Source organism: Heliconius melpomene, chromosome 10 (genome assembly GCF_056956725.1).
Source record: "Heliconius melpomene rosina isolate 202511_hmr_F chromosome 10, ASM5695672v1, whole genome shotgun sequence".
Lineage (NCBI taxonomy): Eukaryota > Metazoa > Arthropoda > Insecta > Lepidoptera > Nymphalidae > Heliconius > Heliconius melpomene.
The window spans coordinates 1,072,132-1,099,471 of NC_140398.1; the positions used below are offsets into that span (position 1 = coordinate 1,072,132).

General features: G+C 33.7%; 1 protein-coding gene across 7 annotated transcripts in view; it reads left to right on the forward strand.

Annotated features, from left to right (window-relative positions):
• The window catches only part of nolo (ADAMTS-like no long nerve cord), a 281,142-nt gene that overhangs the window by 167,933 nt on the left and 85,869 nt on the right, over nt 1-27,340 (forward strand). For all 7 annotated transcript variants that reach the window (XM_085191633.1, XM_085191640.1, XM_085191636.1 and 4 more), the window contains 4 exons: nt 3,767-3,865; nt 10,324-10,467; nt 22,015-22,197; nt 22,936-23,052. In XM_085191633.1, coding sequence (XP_085047759.1) covers nt 3,767-3,865; nt 10,324-10,467; nt 22,015-22,197; nt 22,936-23,052 — 543 coding nt within the window. The remainder of the gene's footprint in view (nt 1-3,766; nt 3,866-10,323; nt 10,468-22,014; nt 22,198-22,935; nt 23,053-27,340) is intronic.

The window sequence follows — 27,340 nt, forward strand, 5'->3', positions numbered from 1 at the left end:
CTATAACATAACCAAGTATCTTGACACATTATTATCTCTAAAGATGAAAAATAGACTAAAAATTCACTATTCAACAATTCAATTCTCACACATTGCAACAAAGTAAATATTTTATTTATTCCTATGAAAACTGAATAATATAATCGACACTATTTGCCCTATGTGTGGGAAAAATTCAAATGGTAAAATAACAAAGCTGGAAAATAGAAAGAACCACCTGCACAGTTCCCAGATACAGAATGCAGGTGCAGAATATACGTAGATCCAAACTTAAACTTAGAAATGGTCCAAGTACTATAGACTTTGCAAATAATCTTACGTGCTTTTAAAACTAATGTAAGAGGTTTTCTTATTCAAATGATTATATTGTAATAAATTTACTTTACTTATAAAAAATAATATTTTAGAGAGGCCATCGTGGCGCTGGGGCACAATAATGTAACTGTAAAGGTTACGGTTATGGGTTCGATTCCCACACTCGGGGAATGAATTATTTAATATTTTCATTTCTTTCCACTGGTGACGAGGCAAAGTGTAGCGTAGAATTTCGTCACTCAATTGCTTCCAGCATTCAACGGAAAGTGTAGCACAGCCTACCCTGCTACGTGCGGGATGGAGTTGTATGTAATACGTGTAATGCAGAAATAATAATAGAAATTATAATATTAAAAATAACTATATCTTTTTTCTGTTCTAATTCCTATTGATTTTGACGTATGATTTTTACACGCTTACTTTAATTAACATATTAAAAAAAAATCGAACTTTTCGTAACGTTTTTAAAATATTTATGAAATATTGAAAATTTTGATAAAACGCGATGGAACTTTTAGGTACGGATTATTCTTTATTCGATATGTTTCGGTAAAGACTATATTGAATTGGACGACTGGCATACAAAATATGATGAAATTTTAATATATTCATAGCTATTAAGCTAGCTGTTACGTGGCGTTGTGCTGCGCACTGTGCAGTCAAATTTAATAAATCGAACGGATCATTTTGTACTTTTAATTTAGTTATCCTGTGTCAGATAAAATAGAAATAATCTGAATAGATATGCTCATATACTCTTAAAATTCTTAAATTTTATTTATTATTTTTAGTTTACAATAATTAAGCATTTCACACTTTTTTGCGTTACGTTGTATACCCCATAAAACAGAGTAGGCAAAGGGAATTTAATAGTTTATTTATTTCAAGTAAAATATGATAAATTGCCAGTAAGTAGTGCCATAATCGTTTAGAAATTTTGGTGCGATTCAATTAGAATCAATCAATTAAGTTCAATTAAATTCAATTCATATCATAATACAGAAATTGTTAGAGTTAATCAATGTCACTTCAGAAACTATCAATTTGGTATAGTCTTAGTAGTAGGTCTAATATAAATCCTATTGATTTAACTAATATTCTGCCTTTAAATTATAATAGTTTTAAGTTATTAATCAGCTTCACATTACAGTCGCATATAGCAGGGTAGGCAGAGGGAACCTTGTGTTAAGACACTCCGTTCCCATATCTCGAGACATAGCGTGTACTGTGGCGGAATTCAATTGGCTTTTGCTTTGGTGCCAGAGCGAAGAAATGAAAATATTAATAAATAATAATTTATTCCGCCGAGTGGGGATCGAACTCACAACCGTCGCGTTTCAGTCATACCCTTGACGGCCTCAAATTATTATTTTAATTAAATTATATTTTTTTTATTATCGCGCTCGTAACAAAACAAATTGTCGAGTTGAGTTCCACTACTCAACACGCAATATCTCAAAAACAGGGCAAAACTGGGCAGAAACGAATTTTGTTAACACTAAGTTCTCATTGCTTGCTTAATATGTGCATGATACAGCGTGGAGCATAATAAAATTATATTTTTAGCTCTGTAGAAAACATATCATATTAGAATTTCCTTTGAATTGACTTACAAGTTAAAAATAATAAAAAGGTAAATTAAATTTAACCTCAAACTCATTACAACCGTTAATCGCTTATACCTTAGCCCCGAGCCACATCATCCGGACCACTGAGCTGGTGCGGTACATTAGACAAAGGTTGCGCGGACGAGGACGGCAATTTATAAAATATTGTATCGTATTGATGAACTTGAGGGACGTCGAGTGGTTCATTTATAACTTCGTAAATGGAAAGATTATTATTTTCGCATATGTTTTCTTTCAAAGTGGGGAATGTAAGTGTTTTAATGGAAACGGAATGTCTTCACACTAGATTCCCAGGTTCCCTCTGCCTACCTTGCTGTGTGAGAACTAGCGTGAAGCTAATAAAAATATATTTTATTCTGTCATGTAGATAAAAATAAATAATATACCTACCTCTCTGGCGTAGTAGCCTGAAAGAAAGAACTGTAAAATGCTACAGTCTCTGCTTATCTTTTTCGCCTCATCCATTGCCACCATTCTCTTCATGTTTGCGACGTGACTTTCCTTCAACACCACCAATACTTGTAATAGTTTTAAATTCTTTACAATAAATACCCAGTATTAAAACTCTTCTCTAACTAAGTCACTGAATGACAAACAGAACATTCAAGATCTAAATTAAATATATAAATTCCTTAGAGAATGTAGAAGAGCACTAAGAGGCTATTATTATAAATTTCTTTGTTTGGTTGAACACACTTGTCTCAGAAACTATTGAATCGCAAAAATCGATCCTGTTGCTCTCACTTATTTCCATTTGACAAAGCAGACGCAACCGCAGGTAAGCGCCAGTCCATTATATATTATTCAAAAGTGCACTATTCCGAGCTGTCAACGGCATTTGCCTATAAATTTGAAACGCGTGTATCCCGTGTTAAAGCTATACGTTTTGCAACCATGAAAACATTAAGCTGGTAACGACAGCTTTATAGATATATTCTTTAGCTCCAATAGCATATACATACATACATACATTGTGATATAGGAAAATGTGCGTTCACAATTTGTAGAACATTTTGTTTGTAATCTATTTTTAATAGCTTATTGGTTTTCAGTTTGTGTTGTTTGTTCGTTTTTTTTGACAGCTTTAATAGTTTAAGCTGTGTGGTTATTTTACTGAAAGTATTATTTTTATTTTATTTGATAGACAGTTTTTTTTACGTCATATTGTATCCCGGAAATAGCAAAGTAGGCTTAGGGAACTTAATGTTTAAATACTCCATTACTCATTAAGACACTTCCGTTCTCCCAAATTGTAGTTGATATCCTTCCTGGCTAAATGTACAATCCCAGGTTTCCTCTGCTTACACTGCTATGTGCGGAATACAGCGCCAAGGAAACAAAAAATACATTACTGTTATTGGATCAATCAATCTATATCGACCCGACACTTGTAATGTGATACACAACTTCTAGTTATATCAATAGTGATATTTTAAAACATAAAGTGTAAATGCAATTAAAAGTAAAACACTAATCTCCGTATATGTTGGATTCTCTCTTTTCCTATTAACTTTAAGGCTTCAGACAGAGTTAACCTAGTGTAAGGATAGTCCGTTCCATCAGGTTCCAGTTCAGGTTCCTTATTATGGAGGTATTGCGTCTTAAGTGGCAAAACCCACCGCCGCTTTTTGACTATCTAAACATAGAAATGGAAATAATTTGAATGTAGTTATTCCCGCTTAATTGACTCTACAATATTCTCGCTTATAGTCAGACGCTCTACCAATACGACAACCTCCAAAAAGATAATTAAGGATAATTTAAAAACTTACTTTAAAAGAAAAAAATCATCTCATATATAACAAAATCTCCCATTGTTCCAGATCCCAGGGCGGTGTGCGCACAGGCACGGCCATGACATATCTACAGAACTACCAGAGCTATTAGATGCACATCACGATAATAGCTCGCATCATGGAAAAGTAAGCAAGTTCATAGTTTTTTTTTAGATATGTTAAATATATCATTCCTCCGAGTGAGAATCGAACCCACAACCGTTAAACACAAGCCTTCATACAAACAAGCCAATATGACAATTATAGATAATATTATATTACGCTAATACCACTATTTATTTAGGTAACCCAATATATAAGCATATTTGCTCAGAACAAACAGACCGTTAAATCCAAATATTGCATAACTTACACTTATCTATATTATGTCAAGTGTTGAGGCCGCTTTGGCGCAAGGGGACAAGCGTGTGATAATAAACGTGACGGTCGTAGTTTCGATTTCCAGATCGATTTTCAGAAATGAACTCATTCTGGTAACGAGGCAAACCGCGGCGGTAAGTTCCATCATTCAACTCGCCATGTCTTAACACTAGGTTTCCAATATCTTTTTGCCTACATGAAACTAAAAAAAAAACAGAAATCGAACCATCAAAAGTCATGATCAAATATATATAATCAAATATATAAATTTTTTTTATATATTAATTTTTTTACTATATTTTTTATCGTCTCGAAAGTTCTGAGTCTTTTGTAAAGCTTTTAAATTATAAGCTACGTAAGTAACTTGTTTCTAAGTTTCAAAGCTCAAACTGGAAACATATTTTAATATTTTCAATTTTTTACTAGCGCAATTATTTGGAATATTTTACATGAAATAGTAGTGTGTTCGTTTTCTTGTATGCAACGCTGCATTCCGTGAGAAGAGCAGGCCGACGGAACCTAGTGTTAAGACACTTGGTTTCCCACGTTTCGGCTTGGCTTGGCTTGGCTTGGTGCCAGAGCGAACAAAGATGAATTAAAAAAAGAACCCACCACCACGTTACATCACATCTTGGTGCCCCTTGAACGTGGCCATAACGGCCTCATGGCAAAATTTTGCCATGATTTTTATGCATTTTAAACCTGTTATAAGAATGTAAAATAGGTATCTTGATAAAGTTTCGGCCATTTATTTTAATGAGCGACAAGTGCTAAACGGACTGACATGTCATTACATTTTCTCTGGCAAATTCACAAAATGCGGTAAATACCTATCTGTAATTAAATTAAACTTTTGCTTTTTCAGCTTAATTTAAAATCATTAATTCAAACAAGGCCACGTACCGCCCAATTCTTGGAACATTGTATGTTGAGTGATGGGACTCAATGTCGCACTTTACCTTGTTACCAGAGCGAGGAAATGAAAATATCTCATTTCTTTTAGGGAATCGAACCCACAACCGTTGCGTTTACATATGTTGTGCCACTGTGCCAGATCGATCTCAAATTAAGTATTTCTAAAATAGATCTATATTTTTCTTGTACTTTAATATAAAATTACAAACTTTTTATCTTTTATATCACTTCATTATCGTCGCTTTATTTAACGATATATTTAATGGCAAGAATAAAGTTCCGCAAAATACTGGCAAAAACAGTAGTGGATTGACAAATTGAAGTCGTCGGCTCTTGGAGTTAAAATTTGCATATGCCACTGTTGTTTCGAATCATGTCGCTTAGTTTTGGTCTATGTCATGAAATATAGCGATTGAAAGTTCTTACAAAAAAAGTAGCTATTTTTAAACTCCCGTAAACTTTTGCTGTACCCAGCATAGATATATATAGGCAGAGGGAACTTAATCTCCACCAATGTACCAATATCCACTTTTGTGTCGAGTACCGGTACTTAACGTCGCACTTTTTCTTGTAACCAGAGCGAGGAATTGAAAAAAAAAATTCATCGTATGGCATACCACCAAGAACCACAACTTACTGAAAGAAGTTTTAAATTGTGATACCCGTTCTTTAAACCGTCGATCGAGATTTATGAAATTTATCAAAAATTTAAAACTTCCAAATAAGATTTCTTTAACAAGTTACTATTATTTTAAATTGAAAGGAATATTCTTTAAACGTTATATATTTAATGCTTTATAATGATCATATAATATTTACCTCTGTACCCCATACCTTGTTCCACATCCAACCCTCTGATACCGTACACTGATTGTAAATTCCAGCCCGGTCTGTTTTTATTAGAGCCTTGTTTAGCGCCTGCGATGATAATGCGGGGAGACAGGTTGTTTGTGTTGGCTTAATTCTGGATAACGTCTCTTCACACGAAATTGAGTATCTTCATTAGTTTCGCTCAGCTTAATGCGGTGGAGGGGATTTGGTTCGTCTGAACTGCCTTTTATATTGGAAGTCTCCTTTTTTATATATTTGGTTGCTTAAGTTAGATTAAATTGTATAGTAACTGTTTACTAATAAATTTATTTAAGTTACTTAAATATTTTATTCTGCAATCGAGTATTCAGTTTTTTTTATTCTTCATTTACATCACAATATCTAAACATTGACTTCAAAGGATCGAGCAGTAAATCTGATTTAAATTTTAATTCAAATCCCCTGAGGAATCGAACCCGAAACCATCGCATATACGAGTACATCATAAGCTGTCTGAGTATGACAAAAATAACAGAAGAATAAAAAAAATACCAAAAAATAAACAAGTCCAGTAAAATTAATTTACTAAAAGTATTAAAAGCGTTTATACCGAAAACAAAAGCACACGACAATTTAAACACCGAGCTTCGGTTAGTCGAATTGTAGCGGGCGCTTTGTGGTCGCTGTCCCTGTAGTGTATGGAACTTGTATTTCTTCGTACGAGTAGAATAGAATAGAATAGAGATATTTGTTTTAAAATAGAGAGTACTTGTAATTTTAAGGTAATTTTCGTTATTAAATTTAAGTTTTAAGGTGGAAAACTCATGCGAGCTTTTATTTAGGTTTCTTCATATTTTTCTATGTTACAATATTTGACTAAAATTTGATGTAGAGTATTTATATTTTATTTATTTTTCTTTATGAAACCGGACTTATCCAAATATTATATAACTTATATTTATCTATATTTATATTCGATTCGAGTTTCGGTTAGTCGAATTGTAGCGGGTGCTTTGTGGTCGCTGTTTCGATGTAGTGTATTCCATACACATTGTATTTCTAGGTACAACTAGAAAGGAATAGAATATAGATATTTTTAAACGTTTTAAAACGGAGGGTAGTTGTAATTTTAAGGTCATTTTCGTCTCTAAGCTTGTTTAAAGGTAGAAAACTTTGATATTGTGTAACTTAAACAATTTAAGAAGTTTGTTGCTATAGACAAACACACATACTTATAACACTTTTTTGTTTTCGTCGCGGGTAAAAAATTTTCCATAACACAAAAATATATTCATACATATTTTTTAAATTCAACTTCGGCTCTCAAAGTCGCTCCTCTTCAGTGGAAAGGCGAACAAATGCACAAAATAATTGGATTATGTTTGATTCAAGCGCTCTCGCAGGACTTACCTATGCAAATTGTCTTTGTGTATTCTCCTTTAGTTAACGTACTTTTTCCAATAACAGGCCATTGTACTTACGTTACTGACAAGTTAACTTAAAGTTATGTTTTTGAATGCTTAAAAGTATATAAACGCGACGATTGTGGGTTCGATTGTTACTAGTGCTCTGGTAACAGGACAAAGCGCCACTCGCGCACAACGTTTTGACTATCAAGAGGAAGTGAAAAACGGAGTGTCTTAACATTAGGCTTACTCTGTCTACACTGCTATATGCAGAGTGATACAGCATAAACCTGAAAGAGGACAAAATTGTCTTTAAAGTTATAACCTGAAAAAAACTATCAGTAGTATTATCTCTAATATGCCAGAAAATAGAAAAATGTAGTAAAAAAATCACTAACTATTTTTTTATAATGCGAAAGACATGTAAAGGTTAAAAAATTATCACGTATGGTTTTCAGACCATTTTTAAGTTTGCCTTCCTCTACTAAAATACCAATAGGTTTACTACCCTACTATTAGGGTTAAAATCGTATTCCCTCGAGCAACCCTCCTCTGCAATTATTATTCCGGTCAGCGGTATGTAAAAACGGTGCGTGATCAAAATCTCATACCCTAAGCTGGTAAATATAAATATAGGGAACTGAACGTATAGATCGATATATGATATGGTTATAATTTTCATATTTTTACATACAAATTTGTATAGATAAAGAAGTACTTAGTACTTAAATATTTAAAATCAGATCTTAAGTTGAGGATTTTAGCTTCCAAATTCCAATTTCTAGCCATTTATAATCGTGCCGAGTGAACTAAAGGAGTTTAACAATATGATGTACGAGTATATCTCTCTATATAAGAGATCCTAATGCTGAGACAGCCCTTTCTCCACTTCCCGTCCTATATTTGAGACATTGCACGTTGAGTGGAGGAACTCGAGGTCGCAATTATCTTCCCCCACATCCCCCCGTTTAGAAATTGAACTCATAGCTATCGCGAGTACACTCAATCGCTGCGTCACTACGCCGCAACGGCTTCTTTTTATGTTTTCTCTCAAATTGTATGGAAAATAAGCAAGTTTACAACAATTCTAATCACCACTAACATGAGACCGCATCAAAGGCAATATATTAAATTCCATTAGCTCGTCCTTATGTTAACTTGTTGTGTGGCTTGGTACAAAATTGTATAGAATAAATAGCATTTTATATTGTTGTAAATTTAATATTCAATTGGAATATCTTTATATTTTTTACCTTAGATATTTGCTACGAGACAAATCGCGGCGTTGAGTTTCGCCAAACAACAGGAAATATCTCGTTAAAACACTCCATTCTCTATTTTTCATTCTCTTTTTCGATTCTTTACATAACTCTCTATATATTATTTTTATTTTTGAATATTTCCCTAAATGGAAATCGAATTTGAGACAGTCAATATCATACCAACTGCGTTAAACCCTACTAAGCTAAGCTATGGAAGAAAATAATATCCATTGCTAATCTCTCCTGGGTGCCCGCCAAGCTCTTAACTTACATCGAACTAGTTTATCTGAACTGGATTATGCATCTCAATTTTATCTGGAACGTTTTTAATTTCAACGTTTATTATCTGTGGAATATTTTATTCTTATGTATTTGATAAGGTTATAAGATTTTATTATTGAATATCTTAAAGGATAACTATGTTTTTTTATTTTGAGATATTTAATATATTTTGCCGTTACGTTACTTTTATTTTGATATTTTAAACTACTTAAAAGAAGTAGCTTTACTCTTTTTTCTGGATAGCGAGGTAAGAACTGCGTCAATAAAGCGAAAAAACCCCGAAACTCAACGCCGCGCTCTGCATCAACACCAAAACGAAGGAATGACAATATAAATATTTCATTTCCTCGAGTAAAATCGAACCCACAATTTGTCGCACGCTCGTGCCTGTATATGAGTCTGTAGAATGTACATAAAGTTTCAAACTAACACTTAATGTGATTTAGTAAACAGCGCAATATTGTACTGTTAGGCGGCCATTACGTTTGTAAATAATAATAGTTAATCTGTTCTGGGTCCTCGCCAAGAGGTGAAATGTGGCCTCCTTCCTCCAGTTGAAAGCACTGCACTATCTCAAGTGCTAGGGTATACGCGATTAGAAAAATGTTTCGTCTAAAATTATATAAAGGCGAAGTATAGTTCATATTTTTAGGTGTTGACCCATATTTCAGAAAAAAAAACTTGTTTTTAGAAAAAGTATTTTTTAAACGCGCTATTGGAAACACTTCAAAAGGACGGACCTTGGAAGGTTTCAGAACGCAGTATAGTTGAATATACGATATAAAGAGAAACTCTTTATTTTAAAATTCTTAACTCAGCGTGTTGTATGACATCCACACCAATGAGACATTTTATACATCAAAAAAAAAAACAGGAAAGTAAATCTCCGTTTGAGACCGTCGGGGCATAGGGATATAAGCGTGCTAGCGTAAACGTGACAGTTGTGGGTTCGATTTTCACTCGAAGAATAAATCTTTACGTAATATTTTCCTTTTCCTCTGGTAAAGAGACACAGCGCGGTGTTGACTTCCGCTAGACAACACGGAAAACCTCATGAAATCGGGCGGAAAATGGGAAACGAAAGTATTTTAATAGAAACGGGGTATATTAGCGAAAAGTTGTCAGGTACCCTCTGCCTCCCCTGCTATTTATGAGAAGCAGAAAAACACTATATTTTCGAACGAAAATCGAATCTACAACTATCCCGTGTAACGCCAGACTGACGACTGTACATAGACGACTTAATACTTATTACAAATTATTTACTAAAACTATTCGAGCAACATTTTATCACAGTCTGCTATGTTTCTTTTAAGTGACTTGACAGATGTCATTGATATCGTCTTTTTTGGTTTATATTAAAATGAAAAATATACTTTACGGTGAGAGCTTGTAAAATTTTCTGGATATTATATTTTTTATTATCTTTTATTTTTATTATTATTATATGTCGATCCGTGGGGAACAGAGTATCTAGTAACACTGGGACTTATTCTCCTACATGCGCGATACATCGTGAAGCTAAAAAATAATATAATATATATTATAGGAAAGAGGTGGCTGGTCACAATGGAGTGAGTGGTCTCTCTGTTCCCGGACCTGTGACGGCGGGGTGTCGAGGCAGCTCAGGACCTGCTCCTCACCTGCAGGCTGTAGAGGAGAGCCGGTGCGATACAAGATTTGTAATATGCAGGTATGGTACTTTGATTATTGTTTAACTAATTAGAATTGGAGGATATTGTTGGTTCGATCCCAACTTTCTTTCTATGATTAAATTCCGCCACTCTGCGTATTGAGTCTGTCTCTGCCTGTCTGATGTCTCTAATTTGGAGTAAATGCTGTGTATTCCGGAAAAAGAGAATAAAATGTTAATAAATTAATTAATATTAGTAGTGTTAACACGCATTGCCTCAATAATTCCATAGAAAATAAGAAAAGGAAATCTCTTAATATAGACAGGTTCCCTCTGTCTTCTCCGCTATATGCGAAATCCAGTGTGAAACTGAAAAAAAAACGTATAGATACTTAGAAACCGTATTTTCCCACAAAATTTACGATTTCCAAACTAATTTCAGGTAACAGTAAGTGTTGGTATAAATCAAAGTTTTATAGGTTCAAACCGTCCAGCGTTCCTGGGGAAATTGTGTATTGTTAGCTAATAACTTCTTTTGTTTATTTACGATAATTAGAAACGTGATGAATGAGATTCTTATGTTCTTCTTATCCATTTCCTTGATCAAGAAATAAAAAGAATATTCAACTGAATGGCTTAACATTGCGCTTTCTCTTGTTACCAGAACGAAAAAAATAACTCATTCCCTCTAGTGGGAATCACAACGGTTGTGGGTTCTTCTGCTCTATCTTATTCTTATCCATGCTTGGACATTTGACTACCCACCAAATTAGTTTTAGTAATAAATTTAGGTAGCTATTTCTTAGTCTCAGTCTACATTATAACGAAAAATGAGATAATAATATATTTTTTCACTCTACACACAATACGGGTAAAATGAAAAGATTTTTTGATGAAACATAATTGAAGTACCCCCCAGGACAGCACAATGACGTTTCAGTAGACAAGTGACTTACCTTATTCTAGAGTCTAGTGTCTAGACTTTATAGCTCTTGAATATTTAAATACTAGAGATCGTTAGCGACGCTTTAAATTTTGATATATATTCATATTCTCTTTATTATTTAATGAAGTATTAATAATCTTGAAAGTACTACTATAAATTATTTAATAATGTTCGTTGTATAATTAAATACGATGATTGTAAGTAAGAACCTAATTCGAGATAACGTACTCTATCTTCGTTTTCGTTTGTTTCGTTCGATTCTTACTTTTTTATCTATAATATTAAAAATTTTCAGGGTGACAAATATATTGAAATACAAACAAAAAAAGAATCTTTAATTTTATTAATATTTGTCTGTCTGTTTATCGGTTTGTTTCTTGAACTATACTTCCCCTTAATAACCTACCTGCTAAATATGGGATACAGGGGGAAGTAAAAAAAATGACAAATATAAAGTAAAATAAGCCACTCCCAACATAATCTGTACAGAAGTAAACATAAAATTGTCACTCAGGCACTGAGACGCTACCGGCGCACAGTAATGCCAGTTAATCCCGCCCCGGGACGGCGTGGGGACTAAGGACTGGCTTAAGCACCACGATGATGTATTTTTGTACAAAGCCTACTTGTTACGATCTTATTCTTTACACAATTTCGCGTTTTGTTGAGGAAATCTTTAGCTTCACACTGTATCCCATATAGCAGAAGGATAAGTGGAAAGAAGGAGAAGGGTACGTGGAAAGAACCTCGCGTTAGGACGCTCCGTTCCATTAAAATTCCATTCCGTTCCAAACTTTCCACCAAATTCATGAGGCGTTAGGTACTGTTGCGTGCCTGGTCATCAAGAGCGAAAACATAAAATATGAAATATTTCATTCCTCCTAGTGGAAATCGAACCCAAAACCTGTTACGTTTACAATCACACGCCTATACCCCTGCATCACGATGGGCTCCTAGTATAATAATGTAATAATATACTCGTAATATCAAAATGATTATATTATTACAGTCCTATCCTATCAAGTTCCTGTAAAAGATCCCCACGAACTTCTAAGCTCGCAAGTTCCTCCGTAAGCTGCTATTGATAGTTGTAAACAATTTTAAAGTAATATTGCCCAAACGAGGTGAAGACTTGGCTTTTAGCGCAAGAGTACCCTGTGATTAATAGGACAACTAGTCCGACTTACTAACACCGTTCTAGATATTCATTATTTTCTTATAAATATAAATCTTATATTTAAAATCTAAATCTTAAATTTAGTATTGTATATTATATGGATGACCATTTTTAGCTCATAAGAAACATTAAGTTCTGTCACTCATACCAAAAATTAAAATTGAGCGGAAATTGGAAAACGGAATATCTTAACACTACTCTTTCCCGTTCCCTCTGCTATATGTAGGATACACCTCGAAGCTATAATAAAGATTTATAGAGAATTTAATCAATTATAGAAATTCTTATATCAACCAAAGAACTAGCTCCAGTTATTGGAGATAAAGTAATGTTGAGATGTCAGTCTGACATTACTTACTAATGCTAATTCACTCCGAGTGACAGTCGATCATCTTTTTTTTTTCTACATGCATTTTCCTATCGTGTAACATTGTCTATTTTTTACCGTACAACCTCCTTTGTGTCTTCTCCATACAACGTGACATTGGCGAAGTGATATGTGCTCAACTGGCACGCTCGGAACGCCAGATTTAAAGAACCATACTAGACAGTCGATCACACAACTAAAATAAAAATTACAGATAATAGCTTAAAACTAATAAAAATGGTGTGAATGAGGACAATACCAGAGCAACTTTAAGAAGTTAGTAGGTAACTTGTTTCATAAGAGAATTATATTGTTTTCTTATTATTTAACTGATACTTCTTTATCAGGATAAAATTTTAAATAATTTAGGATAACAGCTAATATTAAATTAGAAAGTAGTTTTAATTTTTATATATTTCAACTAGCGGCCCTCTTGCGGTTTCGCCCGCTTTTACTACTGGATTATTCATATAATGTATGTTTGCAAAGCACTTAAGATAATCTAAAAATTAATTAAACCCTAATGCAACCCGCATTTTTGTAGTTTCAATAAGGATTTTCCAATTGTTTTACACAGCAAGGATTTTTTAGTAGGTACTTTTAAATTTGTGCTATTAATCTTATCAAGCACTTATTAAAATATATTTAAATGACTATTTTTAGATAGTTAAATGACTATTTTTAAACGGAAGAAATTATAAACAAAAACCTACCTACTAATAACTACTACAAAAAATATGAAACCAAATATATCGCGCTGAAATAATACATTCAACTCCAACTATCCAATACGTGGAAACGCATCTAAATCTTCGTTGCTATAGAGGCAGGCGGGTTTTTTTTTTTTTTCGAGCTTGTGGTTAATGCTGAAGAGGGTATTCTGTCCCTGATGAAAAGTAAGCACTACGTGGCTGCCTGTGAGGAAAATTAAATAGAATGCATCGGCCGGGAATCGAAGCCGGGCCACCCGCGTGGCAGGCGTGCATTCTGCCACTGAACCACCGATGCGTGTAAGGCAGGCGGGCGCGGCGGACGCATGGCGAGTGGCGAGTCGTTTCGCAGCAAGGATTTTTTGATATTGTAACAACTTCTAAAGTACTTCTTAAAATGAAAAACAGTAACAGACAGTTTTGATCTACATTAAATGGCCAACGTAACTAATATACTTATTTATATGCTGAGAGTAAGGTATAAGTGAAACTTGACTCGATACAGCTGATTTGTGAACGACGTGATGTGTTATGTTCGCAATTTCGAAATAGTGTAAAAAGCAAATTTTATCTTCGTTTAACGTAGAAAATTAATAAATTATTTTAAAGGATAAGGATTAATACCATTATGGAAAAATATGACTTACAATAAAAAATATATTGAAATTATTATTTTTAGACTGAAATATGATCACTACACGTTATTCTTAAAAGATACGAATATGCTGTCGCGGACTTTTTTGTAGATCTTATTAAGAGGAACAATACTCCAGTACATTATTTTCATGTAGTACTTACCATTAAAGCAGCGCATGCGCGAAAGTGTCTCAACGGGTAGGACTTCTTACACATTTATCGTATTTATGTTAATTTACATAAGAATGTACAAATAATAAACTATATATAAACCTTCTACGAAAAATACTCGACCTAATGGTGAAAACCGCATCTAAATCCGTTGGGTGGTTTAGAAGAAGAAGAGTTAGAAACAACAGACAGACACGAAAAGCGACTTTGTTTTATAAGATATAGGATAGGATAGGATGACGCGACGCTCGTGGGTTGTATTTCCATTTGGGAAATGAATCACTTCTTCACTCTGGTATGACTTCACTCTGGTAAGAATACAGAGCGCGGTGTTGAGTTCCGCCACTGACTGACTGACCCAACGTGTCTAAATACGACGAGAATAACCTGCAATGCTGAGGATAGCATATGAGGAACAAGCGATGGAACCGAACCGAAATAATGGGATTCAATAATATCAGTATCTATTGTTTTGCTTTGTTTAATTCCAGTTATGTTTAACTGTAAATATAATATGTATGTACATACATACATGACTTACATACTAAATATAATATTAAATCGATGACCCAATTTCGAATTTTGATTCACCAAAATTTGTTGGGACGATTCGAACACTATTGTTACTACTATTCGTAATATATAATACCTTATTTTACGAATAATTGCTTCTAGTAATAATAATAAATTCGGGGCCGTCGTGGCAAATAGGCACAGAGTTTGACTGTCAACGTGACGGTCGTAAGTTCGATGCTCACTCGAGCTACTACATTATTTTCACTTTGTCATAATCTTAACAAGACAAAGCGCGGTATTGGGTTACGCCACTCAACATGCAATGCTTTCAGCATACAGCGGAAAATAGGGAATGGAGACTCTTAACCTAACTCCTAACCTGAAGTTTGCAGAATACAGTGTGAATTTAAAAAAAATATTTTTAGATAAACAGTTAAAATTTTACTAAAATAATACTTGTATATGGATCTGGTTAGACAAAAGGCAACGTTAAGCGCGGGCTTTGCCTCCACACCAAAGCCGATAAATGAAAATCGAGAAGGAATCGAACTCAAAACCACGTATACTGTCACACACTTGCACCCCTGCGCCACGAATGTCTTCTATTTTTTAACATTACTTAAACATGTAAAAATAACAAATTTCCTCCCGTTATGTGGTAAATCGGAGCATGAGGGAACCGCTACGGCTTTCAACCGCCAGTTAAATTCACGACGGGCTGAGCTCTACTAACCCCCTCATTATGGGCCCTCCCAGAAATACTATATCACATCCGCGTTTATGTTATACCAAGAATTTTACGTCATATTTTGTATGTTTATATTTGGAGAGGAATTCGTTTTTCTTTTCTTTTTAAGTGTATATTATACTAGTGGACCCGGACGCGGCTACGCCTGCTTCAACTATAAGAATATTTATTAAATATATTCATTAAATTATTTTCAATTTTCAATAGAATTAGTAAGTAAATATAAGCTTAAATAATCAAAAAGAATAATAAGTAGATATACATTATAAGAAAAAATTATCTGAGTTATTGAAATTAACCAACAAAAGGATTAAAAGGAACTAAAGGATAGATATTCTTAATAGAAAAAGTACCTAAAGTTTAGAAAAAGTACCTAAAGTTTTCCGTGCGTGCGTACATAGATATCGACTCTACGAAATAACTAAACATTTTTCTCTATTAAGCAGAATAATTTTAGCGGGCAATATCAAATAAAATAAGAAGAGAACCAAAGTGTAGCTTAAATTAATTATAAACAGCGAATAATTACATAAACATTTACAATAGTTCGAAAATGTATGAAAATTTATAAAACCGTCAACGTCATCTGCCCGTTCGCGTCGGTCATACTATGCCGCCCGCTAGGTGGCTAGGTCATTTGGAATCAGTGACATCTCCTTAATTATTTATTAGAATGTTATACAGTAAACTATAATTTCAATCTAGATAAAATGTTAATAGTGACTATTATATTTATTTTCATAAGGATGAATATCAAAATGTCGCGGTAACGGTTGCGTAGCGACGCGACGGTTGTTATTAACATGGCAGAATAAATTGCATGTCAAATTAGAAAGTATTTTAAAATATATTAGTATATATGTGTAATGTAATGTTATATAGCCTATAGCACTTCTGAAGAATGCAGCTTTCATACAAAACAAAAACAATGAAAATCGGACCAGTAGATCCAGAGATCTTAGCGTTCAAACAAACAAACAAACAAACAAACAAACTCTTCCGCTTTATTATATTACTAGTGGACCCGGACGCGGCTACGCCTGCTTCAACTATAAGAATATTCATTAAATATATTCATTAAATTATTTTCAATTCTCAATAGAATTAGTAAGAAAATATAAGCTTAAATAATCAAAAAGAATAATAAGTAGATACACATTAGAAAAAAAAAATTATCTGAGTTATTGAAATTAACCAACAAAAGGATTAAAAGTAACTAAAGGATAGATATTCTTAATATTAGAAAAAGTACCTAAAGTTTTCCGTGCGTGCGTACATAGATATCGACTATACGAAATAACTAAACATTTCTCTCTATTAAGCAGGATAATTTTAGCGGGCAATATCAAATAAAATAAGAAGAGAACCAAAGTGTAGCTTAAATTAATTATAAACAGCAAATAATTACATAAACATTTACAATAGTTCGAAAATGTATGAAAATTTATAAAACCGTCAACGTCATCTGCCCGTTCGCGTCGGTCATACTATGCCGCCCGTAGGCTAGGTCATTTGGAATCAGTGACATCTCCTTGATTATTTAATAGAATGTTATACAGTAAACTATAATTTCAATCTAGATAAAATGTTAATAGTGACTATTATATTTATTTTCATAAGGATGAATATCAAAATGTCGCGGTAACGGTTGCGTAGCGACGCGACGGTTGTTATTAACATGGCAGAATAAATTGCATGTCAAATTAGAAAGTACTTTAAAATATATTAGTATATATGTGTAATGTAATGTTATATAGCCTATAGCACTTCTGAAGAATGCAGCTTTCATACAAAACAAAAACAATAAAAATCGGACCAGTAGATCCAGAGATCTTAGCGTTCAAACAAACAAACAAACAAACAAACAAACAAACAAACAAACTCTTCCGCTTTATTATATTAGTATAGACTAGTGGACCCGGACGCGGCTACGCCTGCTTCAACTATAAGAATATTTATTAAATATATTCATGAAATTATTTTCAATTCTCAATAGAATTAGTAAGAAAATATAAGCTCAAATAATCAAAAAGAATAATAAGTAGATACACATTATTAGAAAAAAATATCTGAGTTATTGAAATGAACTAACAAAAGGATTAAAAGTAACTAAAAGATAGGTATTCTTAATATTAGAAAAAGTACCTAAAGTTTTCCGTACGTGCGTACATAGATATCGACTCTACGAAATAACTAAACATTTCTCTATATTAAGCAGGATAATTTTAGCGGGCAATATCAAATAAAATAAGAAGAGAATCAAAGTGTATTTTAAATTAATTATAAACAACGAATAAAGTTCGAAAATGTATGAAAATTTATAAAACCGTCAACGTCATCTGCCCGTTCGCGTCGGTCATACTATGCCGCCCGCTAGGTGGCTAGGTCATTTGGAATCAGTGACATGTCCTTAATTATTTATTAGTATGTTATACAGTAAACTATAATTTCAATCTAGATAAAATGCTAAAAGGGACTATTATATTTATTTTCATAAGGATGAATATCAAAACGTCGCGGTAGCGGTCGCGTAGCAACGACGGTTGTTATTAACATGGCAGAATAAATTGCATGTCAAATTAGAAAGTATTTTTAAATATATTAGTATATATGTGTAATGTAATGTTATATAGCCTATAGCACTTCTGAAGAATGCAGCTTTCATACAAAACAAAAACAATGAAAATCCGACCAGTAGATCCAGAGATCTTAGCGTTCAAACAAACAAACAAACAAACAAACAAACAAACTCTTCCGCTTTATTATATTAGTATAGATACGTAAATATTAAAATCCTATTTTTGACATATAAAGTGTCGTTGAACTCAGAGCAATGCGAATAAAAATTAAACTGTCGATTTTTTTATATATTCATTTTATATGTATAACAGTTTATAAAAATAAAAAAATAACATAGAAATTATAGCAGGAAAACATAAACGAAGTAAAGATAATAAAGCAAAACAATTATCCTTAAATGAATGGGGAAAATTTTCAGGATCAGCATTAAATATTTCTACTCAATATGCACCCTTAGGAATAATTATGAGGAAGTCGTGGCTGCGGCATACCATTTGATTGTAAGAGTGTTGGTTATGTATTCGATTGCCAGGCCAGGGATAAACTATTTTAATTTCCTCGCTCTGGTAACATGACAAAGCGTGGCATTGAGTTTAGCCACTAAACATACATTGTCTCAATAATTGGTTGGTGCATGAAGAGCGGAGTGTCTTAATACTACTTTGCCTGTGCCTATCCTATAAACTGGATACAGCGTTAAGCTACGAATAATACTAAGAATGACGTTTTTGTTAATAATAATAAAACTCCAAGCAAAATAACATCGAGGCAACCTTCAGAAACAATCAAAGCGGAACAGTGATTAAAACTTGAAAAATATATAAATATTTATACAAAGATTAAATATTCAGAATGAAAATTACTTCGCGCGAATTTTTGATTTTGTTTTCATTATTTTTTTATTAATTTAAATAACTTGATGATTAAAATAATTTATACTAAATAATTTGATATACTGGTTGACGCTAGTGACTAGTCACTTTGCTTATACTAATTATTGTTTGAGAAAATTATGCTGTTTAAAAGATCCTCCATCGTTAAGCTAAATCATGTAAATGTGTGAATACCACGGTTGTGTTCGGGTTTCGTTGTGGAAATATTTAATATTTCCATTTCTTCTGTACACGCAATGCCTCGAGAACATCGGTTGAAAGTTGGGAATGGACTGTCTCAATACTAGGTTCCCGGGTTCGCTCTGCCTACCCTACCTAACGCAAAAACAACACCCTCCGGTATTTTCCATTATTTTGGGTCACTCTTTCTCCTGCAAATAGCAGAGTAAACAGAAAACATAAGAACATAGAGCACAAAACACTTCATACGGTATTCTCTACATGTTGATTGGAGAAATTTCACGCCGCTCTCTGTCTACCAAAGCGGGAATATTCCAAAAAAATACTCTTATAAGCAGACGGTAGTTGCGTGACACCTTTTCATGTCAACTATTGAATAATTATAAAAAACCACAACTATTTCAACCGTCTACTCTAACTCTACATAATATTCCCACTTTTCGAAAAAAAACTCTAAAAAAGGTGTACCTTCGACGGCGTCAGGCGTCAAGCAGCTCGTTGAAGATACAAAGCATGCCCCAATCAGATTTAAAAGCGCCAGCAGTCAATAAAGAGAAGGCAAATAACAATTCTTATTGTCATTCCGCGCGCTACCCACTTTGTCTAAGCGTTGGTTTACATGGACCGCTAAAGTATTATTGAAATTCTTTGAGATACAACGTTTTATATAGTCTAAAGTATATTCTAAGAACATATCAAATGTTCTTGCATTGAAGATGGTGGTTATAAGTCCGTTGCCTTGTTGTTCATGAAGGTCGACCAAGTCGTACCTGTCCAAGGATTATGGTTTTATTTTTGTTTCAAGCATTTTTCCGCATGTAGCAGGGTAGATAGAGAGAATTTTGTGTTAATACAATTCGTCCACGGCGTAGAAATGAAAATATTATTTCTCTGAGTGGGAATCGAACTAAGAAGCATCGAGTTTACAGTTATACACAATGCCACTGCGCCACGAAGGCTTCTATCATTTAATTGATTCACATTTTTAAAAAATAATAATTTTAATTATAATTCATCGTTACTTTGCCTAATACATAGTTGTGAAGGATTTTGGTTTTGGTACTAAATAACCTTGTGGTTTATAGATTTCTATTACTTATATTTAATTGCATGTAGCAATTGAATTTGCAATTTCACGTCAACCGTTTTGTTTAGGTACTCAAACCACAGGTTGTTTAATGAGCATAGAGACGATCTCAAGACTCATCAATAGAGCGAGACGGTACTTCACGCCAAAACACCGATTGGCTCTATATAGGGCCCAGGTTCGGCCACACATGGAGTACTGTTCTCATCTCTGGGCTGGTGCACCCCAGTATCAGCTTGACCCATTTGATCGCATACAACGTAGAGCTGTCCGAATCATTAAGGACCCAGTAAGCTGTGAAAGGCTTGACACTTTGGCTCTGCGTAGAGACGTATCCTCGCTGTGCGTTCTCCATCGCATTTATCATGGTGAGTGTTCTGAAGAACTGTTTGACCTGTTACCTGCCGCCGAATTTTCTAACCGCACAGCACGTCACAAACTCAAATATCATCCACACCATCTGGATGCGTGGCACTCCACTACTGTGCGGTTTCGTAGGAATTTCCTTCCACGCGCCACCGAACTGTGGAATAGCCTACCCGCGGCAGTGTTTCCAGGTCGGTACGATATGGGTACCTTCAAAAAGCGCGTCTATCTCCACCTCAAAGGCCGGCAACGCACCTGTAGCTCCTCTGGTGCTGCACGGGGTCGTGGGCGGCGGTGATCATCATCAGGTGACCCGAACGCTCGTTTGCCTTGTCCTTTTTCCATAAAAAAAAAAAAAAAAAAAAAATATCTATTAAGGAATCTTATCAATTATATAATAAAAACTATTCCATAACGTATTTATTGTTGTTTGTTATATCTCATTATGTAAAATTATCTCATATGATTCCAAATTTAAAAGATTAAAAATAAATGCGGCGTTTAGTTTCATCACTTTGGCACATTCATGGGAAAGTTCCAAATAGAGTGACTTTACTGAGTAATCTTTGTCTTCTGGGCTGTGTAAGAAAAAAGCGTGAAGATGGTAAAAATAAATGAATACGTCATAATTTTACACTTTTAAAATTATTGTAAATATCTAAAAAAAAAAGATATGGTAAGAAAACATAAATTTACAATGTTTTAGTCTTCTTACAAAAGCTGACATGTAAACCCACGCTAAATTCTAAAAGTCATTTCTCAAAGAAAACTCCGAGTGTCGATTAAATTCATAAGTGATTGGGCCTTTAATTCAGAATTTACAGAGGGGAAAGTAGCGTTTCAGAATATAAAGATATTTACTTTAAAATATCTAGTAACTTTTATAACTTATTTTTGTAATACTTTAATGTCAAAATAGAAAAGTAAAAAAAAGAACTATAAAACATGTTCATATAATAAAACTCGATTTGTTTATTAATTTATAACCTCAAAACAGTTCCATTATTCAATCATCCTCACGTGATACAACATTATAGTATTGTCACCTAAGAATTATTAATCGAAGCCATTTACTGGCATGTTTCATTATGATATAGTTATTATTACTTTTATTTTTTATTTTAATTTATTATTGTGGATCTAATTGAGTTTAGATTTTATTACATAGTGTTAGTAGTTACAGGTCGACCTACTAATAAACACATGACAAAAATGGTCTCCTCTTTTCAGCCATGTCGCGGCAACGTGTCTCTTCTAGAAGAAGATATATGGAGGGAACAGCAGTGCAGTGCACACGACGACACTCCCTACGGCGGAGAACTATTCCACTGGAGAGCTCATAGAGATGATGATGAGCCCTGCGCTTTGACTTGCCGCGGCACACCGCAGCATTCTGGGCAAAGTCCTGAACCGGTATGTTATTTTTTTTATATCTAAAAACAAATATTTTGGAAAACGAATAAAATTTTAAATGTAGTGGAATTTGTACCCGGCACCTCTTGATGATTTTGAATGGTTTTAAATTTTACTCTGCCTAAAATTTTATACGTATTCCAAAAAATATTTAATTATCTTAAAAGTACTTATTAATAAATTATTTTAGCGTACTCTCTTATATGTGTGATGTGTATGAAGATAAAGAAGAATTATTACTTAAAATTTCTTTAGTAGAGCTATTTATCTGAGTCCAATATACCAGCGGATAGATACATGTAGAATTTCATAACAAAATTCACATTCTTCTGGCGTTTCAGCGCTTTAGTTAGACTACGCGACGCGACGTGATCCGATAGCTCGGTATTGAAATTATAAAATTTAGAATAACTTGGATAACTTGTATAGACTTGTATTGAATATTGAATCTCGTCTGTATTTCTATACGTATATATAAAGTATAAGAGTTTATTTAGTAGATTGCGCAAAACTCAGGAACTACTTGACCAATTCGATTTAATCCACTGTAGATACCTGCGTTCAGGGTTTGCGTCTTTATCCCTTTTACAAGCATTATTGTAAGCAGGATAAGCAGCAGCAGCTTTCACGTAAACTTACGTGAACATATTTTATACAGGACCCCCACTAGTAATATTATATTTTACATATTATATTATTGTTTAAAATTAGTTTAAAATAACACATTTCTTTACCCAGACCGCTTCCTTGGACGACGAGGACCGAGTGGTAGTAGCCGTGTTAGCAGCAAGAGTATCAGATGGTACGCGATGCAGACCAGGGAGCTTGGACATGTGTATAGATGGCAGATGTCAGGTAATTCTTTTTTTTTTATTTTACAAATCAATTATAAATCAATCAACGAAACTAGTATCTTAATAAAACGCTAAGTCGCGAATTTGATATCATACACTGTACCACTTTGAAAGATTATACGATTGACTTTAAGAGAGAATGGTTAAAAAAACCTTTATCATATTAAAAATTTAAAAGTGCTAAATAATTAAGGTTACTTAGGACAGCCTCTTAACTAAACTAAATAATAATACATTCTTCAAGAATCTCCCAATTTTGACACATTGCAAATTAAGAAACTCAACGCTATATTTAATTCATTCTTTGGAATAGGAATTGAACCCAGAACCGTCACCTTCATAGTCAGACGCTGTCACACGACGTAATCTATACTTTTAACAGTCATCCGACCGAAAAGCCCGAGCAGCCGCCAGAAATATCTGTATCCTAACAATATAATCAATACTACGCTAGCCCAATAACGATATGAAAGTTACAGGTAAGTTACCGTATCAAGCCTTATCCGTTCCACTAATCCTTTCTAACACGCGTGTACTGGGTCATGTAGAGGAGTAAGAAGGTATTCCGAAGAATGGCTCTGTATCGTCCTTCAGGAAACTAGGCTTAACCTAGTTAGAAATTGGAGATTTCGTAGGTGGTCTTGTAAGAAATATTTGTGATATTATATGTATAGGATTATAGATTCTTTCGATTTTACTCTGGGGCTACTACTTTTGCATTCTGTATTTCATATAAAGGAAAGATCAAGAGGATCCTAGTATTAAGACACTCCGTTCTCCACTTTCAGTCCGTTTTTCAAGACATTCTGTGTACACGGAACTGAACGCCGCTTTCTAGACAAATCTCTGGTGAACTAGAGCGAATTTTTAACAACCTAAAACGACAACATAACATAAAAACATACAACCATACTTGAAATTCGATAAAATATTCACGTCTCAATATAAAAAAAGTTATGCGAAACGCTAAGGAGCCATGTTTATTTGGCCATATCTCAGAAAACATGGGCTTTAAGGAGACGGTTCTGCCGAGGGTACACCGCGTCGAGAATTTTTTAACGAAAATAGGGAAAAATAGGGAAAAACTCGACCTTCCTGTTAATAGGAGTGTAAATAAAAGTCGATTGTTTGCTGTATATTTGGGGTGTTTTTTTCGAAAATAAATTACGATGTGCCTATGTATGTGTAGGTTGATGTAATTGGTGTGTAGCGATGGTTCTCCAAATGGGTACTAGTAGTAGTTTGAACTTTGAATGAATGAATGATGATGACTGATTTTGATGTTAACTCAGGCTGGGTATCATGGGTTCGTTTTCTACTAGGGAGAATGACATTGTCTCAAAAAGTGAGCGGTGTTTGGGAAACGGGAATTGACTTAGAGCCTAGTTTCTCTCTGCCTGTCCTACTATATACAGGATATAGCGTAAAGCTAAGAAAACTATAGTAAATGATTGTACAATATTATATTTATATTCTCCATTTAAAGAAATAAAAACAGTTATATAAAAAAAGTAATAAGTAAAAGTTAATTTTAGTATATATTTCATTTACAAATTTTCAATATAAAGCAATTATATTACAGTTAGTCCAAAAATTATTTTCCTCTGGTCTATGCGAATCGCTCCCATGAGTGAACCCTTTGATAATTGTAGTTAAATAGTTATTTGTAACAAAAGACCGAACTAAATGGTTACTTACAATACAAAACGTTTTATTTCAGTAATGACTATTCTGGGTCCAATATTATTTAGTTATATATAAGCCTGCGTAAAAGAATTTAGACGCAGCTTGAAATGAACAATGGACAGCGCGTTTGGACATTTTTCAAGAGGCGCAGGTTCGAATTCCAGCAAATTTTATAGGTTTTTAGAGAAATAAATCTACCTTGTATATTTTTATACAAGTAATTTGAAAATTATGTATTTCAATATATTAAATAAAAATATTTTTATTATTTAATAAACACACCAGTGAGGTTGTGTGCAGTGTCTTAATGGGAATGGTGTATTTTAACACTAGGTTACCAAGTTTCCTCTGCCAGCCTGCCAAGTGCGGAATACTGGTATAAGAATCTAATAAAATAAAAAACAGACTAGGCATTTTAAAAACCAATGCCGTTTATAATCGTACAACCATACATATTTCAACACATTCTCCCCTAAAAGCAAATAATGTTGGGAAGGAACATTAGCTAAAAGTAAATCCTATAAAAATATTGACAAGTCAGCACCCTCGGACTATAGCGGGGGAAATACTAATATTGATATTTCTTCCAATGCTATGTGTTTAGCAATACATACAATCAGCAATATTAGAGCGGAAAATAAGAGGATTTGCTTTTACCTAATTTCATTCTGCTTACCAAAATAATTTTTGTATCCCTGTTGAGGGAACTTAATGCTGAGACACTCTTTTCTACACGCACAAACCTAATTTTTTAAACTTAGACTCTTGTTACCAGAATAAGGAAGTAAGAATAGTTCATTATAGACAAGAATCTTATAAGATAAATGAGAAAAAAATCTTCTGTAATAGAAATCTCATAAGATTTTAAAACAAGCATTTTGCGGAATGAAAGATACAATCTGAAATCTAAAGATTAACCGCGAGCCACAGTTATGTCTGTACTTAAGGATGCTGTGAAATTGTTTGGAAAGGTTCCAAAAAGGATTGAGGCTGAAAAAATGTAGCAATTTCTGAAATGACCTAAAGTAGCAAATGGTATAACCGTTTAGTTTTACCAAATATTTTTTTTCTATCAGTTTAAATTGTTTGTATATCTGTAAAGGTCGACTTTAATTTGCGAAGTAGGTAAGTAAAATAGAGATATCGGGTGGTAGAGAAATTTTGTTATCTACGTAGAAGTTTTTTTAGGCAGAGGAAACTTAATGTTTAGTCAATCCGTTTCCCACGCTCCGCCCAATTTTTGAGACATTATACGTTGAGTGGTGGAATTCAACACCACGCTCTGTCTTATTAGTATAGCGAGTAAATATAAATAACGCATTTCTTCTAGTGGAAATCGAACTCACAACTGTTGCGCTTACAGCCGACGCTGTCCCGCTGCGCCAAGATGGCCATTTTAGAGATTTTAAGTGTTGAGAGGAAAAGTTCTTCATTTAAACAAAGAATCTTTATTCTAACTGAAAGAACTCAATTCAATGCCGCCGAGCGAGTACCTACCTAAAAGTTTCTATAGTTTTTTATTATTTAACGTTTCATCCACACAGAACATGCTATAAGAATTTGTTTGTTCCTCAATATTTCGCGTTTAGTTGTGGAACTTAACGCTGCATTTTGGCCCATAGCCATAACCTATACATACACTGTTATCTGTATATATCATTTCTGTATTTAAACATATACATATATGTACATACATAATATATTATAGTTACTAGATTATCTTAATTCATATGTTATTATGCGTCAGTTATAATTTATGTTACAATAGGTTGATTGTGAGGACAATTATTACGTAGATTCAAATATTATATTCAATTATAAAACTATTGTAGAGCCCGGTCGTGGCCCAGAGATGGTGTTAACGCGACTGGTAATGGGTTCGATCCCCCCTCGAGGAAATGAAATTATTAATATTTTCATTTCTTCGCACTGGTGTAGAGACAAAACGCGTCGTTGAGTTTCACCACTCAATATACAATGCCTCCAGAATTCGGCGACGTGTCTTAACTCCAGGTTCCTCCACATACATACCTTGCTGTGTGCGAGATACAACATGAAAGCAATAATAATATTATATTCTTATTCGAATTCATTTAATAAATAAAATTGTTAATTCTTGACTGTAGTTTAGTTAAAAAAACACAGCAAAAATACTACTCAATATATCTAACTAGTATTATAAAGTTGAAGAGTTAGCTTACTAGGTCGAATTGGAAATTTCCTTTTATGTTGAATGATCCATTTATCGAGGCAGGCTGTAGGCATTTTTACATCACGTTAATCGTTTCGATGAGTGAGTCACTCACTGTACGGAAGACCAGCACTTAGAATGTGTCGTATAATAACGAGTCATTTCTATTTGACCACGTGGGTCAAGTCACAGGTAAAATCTAGTATTTTATGAAGTTCCAAATCAATCAAAAAATCTATAATTTTTATGTTTTCCACTCAATAAATGATTTAAAAAGTTTCTATAGTATACTGAGCATCACAAATAAATATAAAAGTCCGAGTTCCGAGTAAAAAATAACAAAGTTACTATTTTGTCATTTCCTTAAAAAAAATTTACATGACCATTTATTTATTATGCTTAAGTGTCCATA